The sequence below is a fragment of the Saccopteryx leptura genome, chromosome 5 (genome assembly GCF_036850995.1).
Source record: "Saccopteryx leptura isolate mSacLep1 chromosome 5, mSacLep1_pri_phased_curated, whole genome shotgun sequence".
Lineage (NCBI taxonomy): Eukaryota > Metazoa > Chordata > Mammalia > Chiroptera > Emballonuridae > Saccopteryx > Saccopteryx leptura.
Window position 1 is genome coordinate 117,224,921 of NC_089507.1, and position 15,906 is coordinate 117,240,826.

Consider the following 15,906-nt stretch of genomic DNA (forward strand, 5'->3'; position numbering starts at 1 on the left):
CTCTGTGTCCCAGACCAACGCTCTATCCACTGCACAACCACCTGGTCAGGCTAACATGCACAGTTTTGTTTATTTTTGGTCTCCACTGCAGACCTGAAAGTTACTTTAAGATAAGCCACATTTTCTTAGTCCTACATATCTACAACACATACTTCGCAAAGTGAAACCTTATTAAATTTTTGCTGAATCAATGTATTAGAACTCTTAGGACAGTGACCTTTAGTCACTAGTGTCTACAGGAGTATATAATACACAGTAGAGTCATAATAAATATATATAAGTTTATGTATTGTGGGAGAGCTGCTCAAATTAAACCACTTTAACTTCAAAAGTTTCAGAATATGTGGTTCTTTGTATCTCAGATATCTCAATAGTAAAAGTTGGCTCTGTACAGGAATGCTGATGAAATAGTATCAAGATGATATCTTCAGACTATCCTCAAGTTTAATAAGGTTAGTTCAAGTAGTTAAAACACATAAAGAAAATGTTAAAACAGCTGTAACAACACTTGGTGTGAGGGTTTTTCTGCAATTAAATACTAAAAAAAGAAAATTGGGCATGTTTATATACTTACTGCATCTGAAGTTTTGCTTGGATTATTGCTTGGATTAGAAGAATGTGAATTTGAACTATGAAGACCACTGTGGTTGTGCGAATTCTCTTGTGGAGAGTAACTGGTCCCTTAAAAAATAAAAAGTAAAAGTAAAATAAATAAGTTTTATTTCATGTTTAACTTAAATTGGTTTCTATCATATCATATATCTGATATACATCACTGTATATCCCTAAATCATCATTTTACATAAGCCTCAAGAATACATATATATACTCATACTTACTTCATCTATACTATTTCTACCAAGTTTCAGGTTTATTTTAAATAAGTTTTTTAGGGAAAAACATAAACAACATATGTAGAAAAAACACAGAAATTCAACTGATATAGACGAAGTTCATAATTATACCATATTTTTGCAATTATTTTTCAGTTTCTTCGTTTCATCAAATATTCCAATTAAAACAGCATCAAATTTTCAAAATGTCTCATGGAAAGTTCCTGCTTTCAAATTAAAAAACATCATCAAGATTTCTAATAACAGGATGAACTCTACCGCCCAAAAAATGCTGAAATGTAACTCCTAAGTTTTATGAATAATCAACATACCACAGAGATCAAAGACAGAATTTTAAAAAAAAATTTATTTTATTGATTTGAGAGAGAGAGAGAGAGAGAGAGAGAGAGAGACAGGAACACCGATCTGTTCCTGTATGTGCCCTGACCTGGGAATCGAACCAGCAACCTCTGTGCTTTGGAAAAATGCTCTAACCAAATGAGCTATCCAACCAGGGTGGTAGCTTTTATTGTCTTAACAAAAGGAAAGTATAAAAATCCAGACTAGCAAAAACACTGACTAATGATACAAAAAGGTTCCCCATAAGTCTACTTGTTAGTACTTCAATTCATCCCACATATTTATTATTCAGAATCAAGGTAAGATAAATTTAACTGTTTTTTTAAACTTAGAAGGTAATGATATAAAAGCTAAACTATAATAAATAGTGGGACAATTTTAATGGTCCAGAAATTAGTAGTCATAACCAGCTATTATGAGTAAGAATGCATTCAATCAACAGGAATAACTAAAAGAATAAAAAAGGTGACTGGGACAGACAAAAGATGACTGTAAGGTTTTAGATATCCAAGTGGAAATGGCCAGCAGATCCATGGACTAGGAATTCCAAAGTGGATCTGAATTCTCTTCCATTAGAAGTGAAAAGTAGGGGACTCTAACTTTGCCTTGCATACAGTAAGCAAGCACTGAGTTCAAAATGAAATAAACAGTATGGCAAGAGAAGGGAGTGGCCAAGATTTAACCTTGGATAGGGGCCAGCTAAAAGCAGAGTGATATAAAAAATACAAAAGAGGGTTAGCTAAAAGTACTGAACACAATTTAGGTGGTACAAAAGAGGAAATTTTGCAACAACCCTGAAGCCTGAGATGGCTGATGGTTTTTTCACCTACTTGTTTTTAATTTTATCTTGCTGTACAGTATGTATTTATGTAAAACACTAAACTACTTTAAAAGAGTAGACTATAAATTCTTCAATAAACATTGTGAGAATGAATAACAATCAAGAAGAAATCGGTCAAAAAGAAGCTTAGTGGGCGGGAAAGTTAACATACCAGGTTTAAGACTGTTATCCTTAGAAAGGCTTGCTTGTGCAGCTTACATAGCCAAAAGGCAAGTGGAAACCAGGATTTCAGAATTTCCACAATAACTGTTAAGAGCTGCTCACACTGTGCCAACATGATTTATGCTGAACACCTGCTTTCCCACTGAGAATCCAGACTTTTGATACATGCTAGGCAGAGGTGCCTACCTAATAAGCCTTGGGTACTAAATTTCTAATAAGCCTCCTGTATACATTTTGCAATTGTTACAATTCGTGCTGGAGGAACTAAATGTGTCCCGTGTAGCCCTACAAGAAGATGCTTGTAAACTATCCAGATTTTTCCCCACATGCATCCTCTCAGAATATCTTGCAGCTGTGATAATGGCTACAGGATGGGTCCTGTGAGTCCTCTTAGACAATCACAAAACCGGGGGTGGTCGGGGGGTACCAAAACACCCAGTTACAAAGAAAGAGTAATACTCCAAGTTTTAAAGGAAACATCACGAATCATGTGGAAATTTGTACTTTCCAGATGTAACATAAAATTTTTAAAAACTGGGTTTATAGTTGAATGCAAATTAGAGAACTACAGTGGTACCGTGAGATACAAGCAGACCAACACACGAATTTCTTAAGATATGAGCTGCAACTCGGTCCGTATTTTTGTTCGAGATCTGAGCAAAATTCTGAGATACAAGTCGTGATTCCGGAAGCTGCTGCTAGTTGGCGCGTTGGTACATGGGTCCAGTATCGGCAGCACAACACCAGCATCTCGTTCTTTCTCATGCGTTACCCACAGAATCAAGTCGAATCTCGTGCACTCTACCTGTTCTTGCATCATTTTTGCATTTTTTACTAACTTTTTGTGTGTGCTGTCAATGAGACCAAAGAAGGTGAGTGTAAAGGACAGTGGTGAGAAGAAGAGAATAATGTCAATAGAAGTAAAGCAAGAAATAAAAAAAAGTATGAGCATGGTGTACGAGTGATTGAACTGGCCAGGCTGTATGACCGCAATACATCTACAATTTGTACCATCCTTAAACAAAAGGATGCCATCAAAAGCAAAATCCAGCTAAAGGAACTACAATTCTGTCCCAATTAAGGACAAATATCTATAAAGAAATGGAGAAGCTTCTGCTGGTGTGGGTGAAAGAGAAAGAGCTGGCAGGAGATACAGTGACGGAGGCTGTAATATGCGAAAAGGCATGTATTATTTACAGCGACTTGAAGAAGAAAGAATAACCATCAACCTCAAAAGAGGCAGAAGATACGTTTAAGGCAAGTCACAGCTGGTTTGAAAATTTCAAGAGATCTGGCATCCACTCGGTGGTGAGGCATGGTGAAGCTGCGAGTGCTGACGTTATGGCAGCTGAGGAGTACATCGCACGTTTTGCTGTGCTTATCGCAAAGGAAGGCTACATCCCCCAGCAAGTGTTCAGCTGTGACGAAACAGGATAGTTTTGGGAAAAAATGCTCTGGAATACTTTCATCATCACAGAGGAGAAGAAGCTGCCAGGCCATATACCCATGAAGGGATGTCTGACCTTTGCATTGTGTGCAAATGCTAGTGGTGACTGTAAAGTAAAGCCACTGCTAGTGTTACCATTCCAAAAATCCTTGAGCCTGTAAGACTCACAAGATTCTTAAAGAAAAACTGCAGGTTATGTGGCGCACCAATGTTAGGGCATGGGTTACGCGGCATTTTTTTACTGAATGGGTAAATCTCGTCTTTGGTCCTGCAGTGAAGAAATATCTTCCAGAAAATAAACTCCCGATGAAAGCATTACTAATCCTTGAAAATACTCCAGCCCACCCACCTGGTCTTGAAGATGACATTCTCGATGAGTTCAAATTCGTGAAAGTCCTCTACCTCCCACCCAACACGACTTCAATCTTGCAACCTATGGATCAGCAGGTCATTTCCAGCTTTAAAGAGCTTGTTCTGCCGCTGCTTTGAGGTGACTGAGAATACAAATCTAACCCTTCAAGAGTTTTGGAAAGATCACTACAACATCATGATATGTTTACAGATTATTGACTTGGCATGGCAAGAGGTTACAAGAAGAACCTTGAACTCAGCATGGAAAAAGTTATGGCCTGATGTTGTTGCAGACAGGGACTTCAAAGGATTCCGACCAGAGACCAAGACCGAGGTAGAAGCGTTGGAGGAGATTGTGTCCCTCAGAAAGTCCTTGGGTCTGGAGGTAGCTGAGGGTGACATAAAGGAACTCGTCGAGGAACATGAGGAGGAACTCTCAACTGAGGAGTTGAAGGAGCTACAAGTGATGCAACATACGGAGCTTCTGCAAGAGATTAGTAGTGAGGAGGAGGTCGAGTCGGAGGAAGTGATTTCTACAAGTGAAATTAAAGACATGCTGGCAATGTGGGAGAAGCTTTCAAGTTTCATTGAAAAGAAACACCCAGAAAAAGTTTCAACTGGTCATGCTTCAGCACTTTTTAATGACACTTGTTTGTCACATTTCCGTAACATTTTAAAAGGCAGGCAACAGCAAACCTCTTTGGATAGATTTTTATTCAAAAGCCCTGCAAGTGAAAGTGCCAAAAGTGCAGCCAAAAAGGCAAAAACAGGTGGTGATTAAATGAAAAATACATAATGTTAAGCTTAGGTGACCTTTAAAGTTAAGAAAATGCTTTTTTTTTTTTTACAATTAAGTTTTTGTGGTTTCATTTTAAGTAAAGAAAGTGCAGTTTTAGTTTTGTTTAAAGAAAATGAAGTTTTAGTTTACATTTAGTGTTAAGAAAGTGCAGTTTTAGTTTACGTGTCTACAGTGCCTGCATCCCTTCCTCCCTCCATCCCCCCTCCGCCATTCACTTTTGTTAGCCCCACTCGTCTGTCTCCAAGGTAGGAATACAGTACTAAATAACACTTTTCTCTTTTACTTCATATATTTTGTTATGCATTGTTAAAGTATACATGTGTGCTTCTTAATTAAAAACTTATCTTTTTTCATAATTTAGGGTGGTCTGAGGATGTTTCACAGGGCTGGAACGGATTAAATCTATTTCAGTTATTTTAAATGGGAGAAATTTGTTTGATATACGAGTTGACTTACAAGCTCAGTTGCAGAACGAATTAAACTCGTATCTCAAGGCACCACTGTAGTAATATGAACTACTAGAATACCATATTTATACACTACTAGGAGAGTTGAGATTGCCACAAAAATTTCCATAAATAAGACAGCAATAATGAAGAAAAAAAGGCCAATTTTACTGACTGAAATGAATCCCAGAGTGATCCATTAAGAAGTCTAGGTTAGATGCCCTGACATTTATTTGTACACATTTGTGAGTAAAATGTTCTACAAAATAATTAAATCTGTGAAATAAAAGTACCACATTGCAGATTTGTTTAAAAGACATGATTGGTAGAGTACCCTATAAATGTAAGGTTATGTTAGGAATGAGGTCTGTTGATCTCTTATGAGGTTAAGATCCAGGAATTCACTCAATTTTTGTGTCATGAATATTCAAAATTTGACAAGCACTCAATTAATCAAGTTCTTACCTCTGAAGAAATGGCATGTCTTCCACCAGCCTAATAAACATTCATTAGATAGCTTTTAGCTCTAGTTTCTAGAGTAGATAATATAATAATCAAATACCATAAGCATCAGGGCATATTAGCCTAACACTGCAGAGCCAAGAGAAAATTGAATCTGCTGTTTAGAAGAAATTCATTTTCAGATACAGGAGCTTTCTGAATAGAGACTAGATTCCACATCCTATGAAATAGGTTTTATATAAACCACTTAGCAAAACTAATAACCAAACCTTTAAAAAGAAGGAGCAAGATTAATAAACAAATATTTTAGGAAGAGTAAGAATAAAGTAACATTTTTAAACAGAACCCAAAACTAAGTAAAAGAAGTATAGAAAGCATAATATAATAACAGAGGCAACAGACCTTTGACTCCAGCCAGAAGGATGTGCTTAAGAGCTAAAGGCAGGCAGATTTCCCCATGAATAACATGACTACACTTAGCTAAGCAAAGCTAACTCTCTATAATAAAAGCTACAATTTATAATATTTTCCAGAGCACTTTTGGTGTGTATCATTTGAGCCTTTTAATTTCTCCATTCAGTTCTTTCCAAACTGAAGTGACATACAAGTGAAGTAATTACGCACAGCCTTCCCGGGGTCAGAGCAATGATGATGGTATTTATGATCTTCCAGACCATACCTATAAAGTGCTACAACAGTAATTCTTTGAAATCACCTGTTTTAAAACTCATAATTTTTCTTGCATCCTACCTCACAATGTACAGTATTTGTTTATTCCAGGATAAGAACACAAGCTTTAAAAAAAAAATTAGTAGTATAATGTAGAATCTAAAGCTGAGAGAAAAAAATAAGTAATTTGTAGTATAGAGTCACGGATAAAACCTTAACTCAGAATTTTAATACTAAATCCAGTGATTACTCAAGTACACAAATGAAGATTAATACATATGCCACTGAGAGAGTCTCATGGATGCCGTTCAGCCCAACAAAGTGATGGAAGCAAAAGCTAGTCGTTCATATAGCCAAGTACCCTTTTATGCTCTCTGTATGTTAAAAGAAAAAAAAAAAGCTCACTACTTAAACACAACAAAAATCTTGAGAAGCCTCATGAGGTAGTGGAACAGTGGTTAGAGTGTGGCCTGGGACACTAAGGACTCAGGTTCTAAATCCCATGGTTGGTGTCTTGAGCGTGGGCTTGAGAGTAGGATCGACATGGCCTCATGGCTTGAGCCCAAAGGCGGCTGACTCAGCTAGAGCCCCCAGTCAAGGCACATATGAGGAAGAAATCAATGAACTAAGGTGCCACTACTATGGCAGTTGATACTTCAGACTTCTCTCCCTTCCTGTCATGCCGTCTGTACCCCAACTGCTAAAAAAAATAAAATCTTGAGAAAAGTATTATTTGCAGATAAGTGGAATAAAGTTGGCTTTAAATGATACACATTTAAACTAAATTTAAGAAATTAGTAGAACTGAAGAAGCAAGCAGGGGTCGTCAAACTTTTTATAAAAACTGCCCACTTTTGCAGTGCTGGTCAACCTGGTCCCTACCGTGCAACCAAACAGCGCCGCGATTGGCCCATCATGAAAGCTGGAACGCCCACTAGTGGGCTGTAGGGACCAGGTCTACCAGCACTGCAAAAGTGGGCGATTTTTATAAAAAGTTTGATGACCCCTGTAAGGCTTCCAAGAAAGAAATACTATGATCTTTTCCCTAACAAACAGTATCTTCAATATAAAAAGACAGAGTCATTTCTACTTGGCATCCTCTATAACTTCAAAAGCTCTATCTTAAGAGTGAGGATATAACCCAGGGGTCTCAAACTCAACTCAACATGTGGGCCGCAGAGCAAGATCACAGCCGTTCGGTGGGCTGCACTAGGTCTACAAAAGGCAACTGTTACGCAACACTTTTCTCACTGCAGTTGAAAACAAACAAACAAAAAATCAGTACAACAAGCACAATCGTACATGCAGTTTACTCAGTGTCACAAAACGACCAGAAACTGTAGTTCGCATCACAACTGCTGTTAACTAAGCTAATATCTAGCTAGGATGCTAGAGAAATGAAAAATACAAGTAGGTCCTTAGGCTTACTTAATTTTATCCAAAATATTTTGAACTTCGTGGATTAGTCTGCGGGCCACACAAAATTGTTCGGTGGGTCGCGAGTTTGAGACCCCTGAACCCATAGTCTGAGTAAAATGGAGCCCTAGAGTACTCTGGGAAACTAGCCAAAAAATGCAGCAACACACCTGACTCAGCAAGAAAGGGGAATGAATCAATTAGAAGACCCTCCCATTTACAAAAGGAAACTTGAAAAAGAGAGGGAAAATGACAAGTGTACACAATTCTAAGTGATCAAACAAGGCCTAGGAAATACTTTTCAAAAGGTGAAACAATAGTTTTCACTCAACTAGGGCCAAAATATTATGGCATTTGTGTCCTTATTTAAAACATGACAATCGATAGATTTTATTACCAGATCCTCAGACTTAAAAATTAAATCTTACTGCCTTCTACTAATAACTGTAATATATACTGAATAATTCTAAATAAAAGATTTCAAAGACCACTCTCAGAAAACAAAAGTCCTGGACTGGATGGAGGGGAATTTTACCAAACACTCAAAGAATTAACACCTATCCTCAAACTATTCCCAAAAATTCAAGAGGAGGGAATACTCATGAGGTCAATTTTACAAGGCCAACATTATCCCAGGTCCAAAACCAAATAAAGACTACAAAGAAAGAAAACTATAGGTCAATATCCCTGCAGAATTAAGATGCTAAAATCCTCACAAAGTATCAGCAAATCAAATCCAGCAATACAATAAAAAGATCATACACAAAGACCAAGTGGGAATTATTCTGGGGATGCAAGATTGGTACAGTATCTGTAACCCAAAATTGTGGATTCAATGCTAAGTAAGGGAATATACAGAAATAAACCAATGAATGCATAAATAAGTGGAACATAGCTATGTTTCTCTCTCTGTCAAAACAAAAAATAAATCAATAAAAATTATTTTAAGAAACTCCATGATTGCCCTGGTCTGGCCAGTGGCTCAGTGGACAGAGTGTTGGCCTGATGTATGGACATGCCAGGTTTGATTCCTGGTCAGGACACACAGGAGAAGTGACCATCTGCTTCTCTGCCCATCCCTCTATCCCATCTTTCCCTCCTGCATCCCATGGCTCTATTGGTTTGAGTGTGGTGCTGGGTGCCGAGTGCTGAGGATAGTTCTGTTGGAGCACATCAGCCTCAGACACTAAAAATAGCTCAGTACTTGAGCACAGGCCCTTGGCGGGGTTGCTGGGTGGATTCCAGTTGGGGTACATGTGGGAGTCTGCATCACTATCTCCCTTCCTCTCACCTAAAACAAACACACACAAACAAAAAACCCACATGATCATATCAATAAATATGGAAAAAGCATTTGCTAAAAATCCAGTACCCATTTATGATAAAAACTATCAGCAAAGTGCAAATAGAAAGAATATTCTATTCATCATAATAAAGGCCATATATGACAAACCCACAGCCAACATCATACTCAATGGGCAAATACTACAAGCATTTCCCTTAAGATGTGGAGTAAGACAGGGATGTCTGCTTTCACCACTCTAATTTTAAATACACTGCTCACAAATATTAGGGGATCATGGAATATGTAGATACTCCAGTACTTTCAGCCTTATATATAGTGCATTTTCACCAATGAAATAAGCTGGTTTTGCATCTCATTTGCATAATCAAACTTTCTTTGATTTGTTTGCTTTTCTGATGTTCTTGTTTAATAATTAAAAAAATCAAATGCCTTTTTTCTTTTTTTTTTGTATTTTTCTGAAGCTGGAAACAGAGAGGCAGTCAGACAGATTCCCGCATGCGCCTGACCGGGATCCACCCGGCACACCCACCAGGGGGCGATGCTCTGCCCATCCAGGGCATCGCTCTGTTGCGACCAGAGCCACTCTAGCGCCTGGGGCAGAGGTCAAGGAGCCATCCCCAGCGCCCGGGCCATCTTTTGCTCCAATGGAGTCTCAGCTGCGGGAGGGGAAGAGAGAGACAGAGAGGAAAGAGAGGGAGAGGGGTGGAGAAGCAGATGGGCGCCTCTCCTGTGTGCTCTGGCTGGTAATCGAACCCGGGACTTCTGCACGCCAGGCCGTCGCTCTACCACTGAGCCAACCGGCCAGGGCCCAAATGCTTTTTTTATCGCTTCATATTCATTTTGAAATATCGCCTAATTTTTGTGAGCGGTATAGTACTAGAACTCCTAGACACAGCAGTGAGAGAAGAAATAAAAGGCATTTAAATTGGAAAGGAAGAAGTAAAACTGTCATTATTTGCAGATGGCATAGTACTGTATATAGAGAACCCTAAAGATTCCACCAAAATAAACTACTAGAACTGATAAATGAATTCAGAAAAGCAAGATACAAAATATCCAGAAATCAGTGGCATTTTTATACACTGATAATGAACTATCATTAGAAAAGAAAACAATCCCATTCACAATTGCTTCAAAAAGAATAAAATACTTAGGAATGAAATTTAACCAAGGATGTAATAGACCTGTACTCAGAGAATGATAAAACACGAAGGGAAAAAAAACCCCACTAAAGATAGAACCTGAAGAAGATACAAGTAAGAGGAAGCATATACCATGTTTATGGATAAGAAAAGTTAGTATCATTAAAATGTCCACATTATACCCAAAACATACAGATTCAATGCAATTCCTATCAAGATACCAATGGCGTATTTCACAGAACTAGAAGAAATAATCCAAAAATTTACATGGAAACAAAAAAGGTCCCAAACAGCCACAGCAATCTTGCGAAAAAAGAAACAAGTTGTTGGTACCACATTACTGATATGAAATATTATGCTACAAGGCTATAGTAATTAAAACAGCATGGTACTGGCACAAAAGCAGAAATACAGAACAATGGAACAGAAGAGAGATCCGAGAAATAAACCCATGCCCTTATGGCCAATTAATATTTGACGAAGGAGGCAAAAACATACAATGGAGGTAGGAAGGTTAAAAATAGTCTATTCAATAAATGGTGTTAGAAAAATTGGAAAGATGTGCAAAAAATAAAAAATAATAAGGAAACCAGACCACCTGTTTACACCATAGACAAGAATAAACTCAAATGAATTAAAAACTTAAATTAAGATTCATAACCATAAAAATCCTAGAATAAAACACAGGCAGTAAAATCTTGGACATTTCTCATAGCAATATTTGTTTTTCTGCTCTCTCTCTTGTGGCAAGGAAAACAAAAGAAAAAATAAATGGGACTACCTCAAACTAAAGTTCTCACACAGCAAAGGATATCATCAGTAAAGTAAAAAGACAACTGAATGAATGGGAGAACATATTCAGCAATTATAGACCTGATAATGGTCAATATACAAAATTTACAAAGAACTTATACAACTCAACCCCCCCCAAAATGAACAACCCAATTAAAAAATGGGTAAAAAACCTGAATAGACACTTCTCCAAAGAGGACATGCAGATAGTCAATAGTCATATGAAAAACTGCTCTATGTCACTAGTCATCAGAGAAATGCAAATTAAAACCACAATGAGGTATCAATCACCTCATACCTGTCAGAATGGCTAGCATCAACTAATCAGCAAACAAGTGTTGGAGAGGATGTGAAGAAAAGGGAACCCTTATACACGGTGGGAATGCAGATTGGTGCATCCTTTGTGGACAGCAATATGGAATTACTTCAAAAAATTAAAATTGGAACTGTCAGGGATTTCATTTCTTAGACTATATCGTTATTTCCCCATATATAAGATGTACCCTCCTTTCCTGAAAAACTTGGGGTCTAGAACCTAGGTGCGTCTTATAGAGTGGTTGCAGACTTTTTACTTGCATTTGACAGTGATAAGAAGCTGTATGAATTTTATGATGAATAAAACTTGAGTTCAGTAACTCTGTGTAACACATTTTCCCCCCCAAATTTCGGGCCCCCAAATCAAGGTGCGTCTTATACATGGGGGAAATACAGTATGGGGGGGGCACAAATTCAAAAGATTATAATACACCCCTTTGTGTACTGCAGCATTCTTTACAATAGCCAATATTTGAAAGCAGCCCAGTGTCCACCAGTAAATGAGTGGATAAAAAAGCTGTGGTACATTTTACACAATGGAATACTACCCGGCTGTAAAAATAGAAGGGAATCTTATCCTTTGCCCTGGAGAGCATTCTTCTAAGTGAAATAAGTTAGCCAGAGAAAGACAAGTGCCATATGATTTTACCCATACGAGGAATCTAATAAACACAATATACTGGGGACAAAAAAGAAATGGGACTCACAGATACATCATAGAACAGGCTTAAAGCTGTCAGAGTGGAGGGCGATTTGCAGGGCTCAGTGATAAAAGATGAAGGGATCAAGGCGGGGGGGGAAACTCACAGAAAACAGCACGGTGACTACAGAGTAAAAGAGGGGTGGGGGAGATACAAGGTATAGGGGGGATACATGGTGATTGATGAAAGGAGATTTGCCTTGGGGTAGTAAACCACAATACAATATACGGAAGATATATATACTATAGAATTGTATACCTGAAACCTAAATAATTTTATTAACCAATGTTACCCTAATAAATTCAATTAAAAAATATCTCATGGCCCTGGCTGGCTGGCTGGCTCAGCGAATAGAGCATCAGCCCAGCGTATGGATGTCCCAGGTTGGATCCCCAGTTTGATCCCAACAGGGCACACAGTAGAAGCAATCATCTGCTTCTCTTACCCTCCCCTCTCTCCCTTTCTCCTCTTGCAGTCAGTGGCTGGGTTGGTCCAAGCATCAGCCTAAGGTGGTCTAACTCGATGGATTCAAGCACTGGTCCCAAACAGGGGTTGCAGGGTGGATCCCAGTCAGGCATATGTAGGAGTATGTTCCTCTATATCAGGGGTCAAGAACCTTTTTGGCTGAGAGAGCCATGAATGCCACATATTTTAAAATGTAATTCCATGAGAGCCATACAACGACCTGTGTACGTTACTCATTATCCAATAAAAATTTGGTGTTGTCCCAGAGGACAGCTGCGATTGGCTCCAGCCACCCGTAACCATGAACATGAGCGGTAGGAAATGAATGTATTGTAATACATGAGAATGTTTTATATTTTTAACGTTATTGTTTTTTTTTATTAAAGATTTGTCTGTGAGCCAGATGCAGCCATCAAGAGCCACATCTGGCTCGTAAGCCATAGGTACCCGATCCCTGCTCTATATCCTCTCCCCTCACTTAAAAATAATATATATTCCAAGGACCTCTACCACCCCAAACAGCTTTTCAAATTAATAAAAGCAGGAAAAAGGTAAGGCAGAATGAGTAAGGTTCAGCAGTTAATTTCAAACTCCAGGCTATTAACAAAATATATATCAAGGTTAAATCTCAGAGATTCTAATTCACAGTACATGGGATTTGACCCCAAGACCTGAGTTTTTAGTAAATGCTCTCAAGACGGTTTGGTGTGGTCAATATCTGAGCCATACTTCATTCTAAGTAATATCCTGCCTTCCACTGTCTTTGGTCCTCCTCTCCAAAGCCAGAGACCACAAACATTTAAAAATAAGAAGATTTCACAAAGAAAGCCATATGTCTGTAATGGGTATTTCTGCCGTAACATGATAAATGTTTTCTTGAAAACCTTGAATTCTGCAAAACTGTAAACTAAAAACAAAGTCTTATGGGCAAAACAGAGAAAAAAATAGAGGAAAAAAAATCACTCAAAATTTTAGAACCAAAACACTAGAGCATGAACAGCAGAGGGAGGCAGCTCAGCCTGGCTGTACATTGGCTCAGGAAATATTAAAAATGCAAAAAGCATTAAGACAGAAATGCAGTTTGCTGGGGCTGAGAACATAGAAGTGAAGTTCTGAGCCAGGGGTCGAGAACCTATGGCTTACGAGCCAGATGTGGCTCTTTTGATGGTTGCATCTGGCTCGTAGACAAATCTTTAATAAAAAAAAATGTTAAAAATATAAAACATTCTCATGTATTACAATCCATTCATTTCCTACCGCTCATGTTCATGGTTGCGGGTAGCTGGAGCCAATCACAGCTGTCCTCAGGGACAACACCAAATTTTTATTGGATAATGCATAACGTGCATGGGTCCTTGTATGACTCTCATGAAATTATATTTTAAAATATGTGGCGTTCATGGCTCTCTCAGCCAAAAAGGTTCCTGACCCCTGTTCTGAGCACTGATGGAGCCAAAGTTAGAATGAACAAAGAAAGTGCAGCTTGCCAGACAGCCAAGCTAGGCTAGGGAGCAGGTTTTAAGTTTTTTTAGGCACCCTGCCTATGCAGGTAGTTGGTTGAGGCTATTTTCTATCTAAAGGTTTAACACTACTCTCCTGTTATTCTGATCCACCTTGCCTAGAAAAAAATTTCACGTAATGAACCAAAACAACTTCAGTTTATACTGATGTCACTCTCCAATTTACCAGTTGTATGAGCTACTGGTGGTGAAAAGCAAAGCTGCGGTAACCAGAATATGTCTCTTAGGGAGAGAGGGAAATGGATTAGATGATGTGTCAATAACCAGCTTTCATTTACTGTATTTCCCCATGTATAAGACTCATCTTAATATTGGGGCCTGAAATTTGAAAAAAAAAAAAAAGTATTACATAAAGTTATTGAACTCCAGTTTTATTTATCATAAAATTCATACAACTCCTCATCACTACCAAAACTCTCATCCATTAGCTTGTCCTCATCTGTGTCTGATGATGAATCACTGTCTTCATTATATTGCCTCGTCCTCAATTCCACCTATGGCATTTGAAATGCAACACTTGCTTGACAATGATCTCAATATTGATACTATTCCAGGATCTTTTCACCCAGGTACAAACTTCTCCTATAGTTGGTTTCTTCACTCTTCCTGCTGGTGTCAAATTGTCCCCAGGAGACTTTATTCATTGTTTCCATTTGTCTCTCATGGCAGCTTTGAAGGGTTTGTTAATGCTGGCATTAAATGGTTGGAGCTGGGATGTCAAGCCTCCAGGTATGATGGTAAGTTTTGTTTCTTGCTCTGAAGCAATCTTTGTGTTTGTTGTTACGTGTGCCCGGAACTGATCAAGCACCAATAGGGCAGGTTTGTGTAACAGCCCACCCAGTCTCCTTCTCCAAACTTTCTCAAACCAGATCTTCATCCCATCCTGATCCATCCAACTCTTGTCATGAACGTGGACAATCACTCAAGGAATGTCTTCTTTTGGCATTGTTTTGCGTTTGAAAATCAGCATACGAGGCAGCTTGGTTCTGTTGGCACAACAAGCTAGAACAACTGTATAATGGCTCTTTTCATGTCCACTTGTCTTCATCGTTACAGTTTTCACCCCCTTCTTATCAACAGTTGTTACTTGGGACATCAGGGGACTTCATCCATATTTGCAATCTGTCCCAACTCAAACTGATGTGTCATTCAACACTGAATGACAAAATGACAAAATTCAAAGACCTTCTGCTCACAGCTCTCAGGCATCTTTTGGGCAAGTCTGGTATGTGTACGCATGCTTAGTCCATTCTGTTTCATGAAACTGAAGTACCAATTGTGTCCTCTGTTGAAATCAGTAACTTCTTTTTCATCAGCAATTCTTCTTACCTCATGCTGAACCATCTTTGTGGACAAAAGAATTCCAACTGCCCTTTGCTCTTCCAATTCCTTCTCTAAATCAGGCCATTTTGCTGACTTGCCTCTCATGGCCTTCTTCTGCCATGGCATTTTCAGTAGGGTTTCCTCTTCCCGTAGCCAGTCTTAGATTGATGTCTCAGTTGGAGGAGGACCAAACTTACATTCAGCAGCATGATTTCCATTCACTTTTGCAAACTGGATCACTTTTAAAATGAATTCAGCATGGTACAAAAATCTTATCTGAGACATTTCTGGGCAGAATGCGGCAAAACGTAACCTACTATAATATACCAGTAACAAGTGTGTGAAACAATGAGCACAAAGACAACAAGCGCTAAAAAGCGAGAAATGCAAGTAAAAAAAAAAAAAAAAAAAAAAAAAAAGAATCTACAAACCACTGTATAAGACGCACCCAGTTTTTAGACACCAAACTTTTTTTTTTTGGGGGGGGGGAGATATGCGTCTTATATATGGGGAAATACGGTAACAGTCCCCTATAGTTGAGTTACTCCTTCTTGGTC

At 38.5% G+C, this 15,906-nt stretch overlaps 1 protein-coding gene across 9 annotated transcripts in view; it reads right to left on the reverse strand.

The window, feature by feature from the left end:
- Positions 1 to 15,906, reverse strand: part of WAC (WW domain containing adaptor with coiled-coil) — a 111,181-nt gene that overhangs the window by 48,109 nt on the left and 47,166 nt on the right. For all 9 annotated transcript variants that reach the window (XM_066386984.1, XM_066386980.1, XM_066386981.1 and 6 more), the window contains exon 4: positions 575 to 681. In XM_066386984.1, the coding sequence (XP_066243081.1) occupies positions 575 to 681 (107 nt within the window). The remainder of the gene's footprint in view (positions 1 to 574; positions 682 to 15,906) is intronic.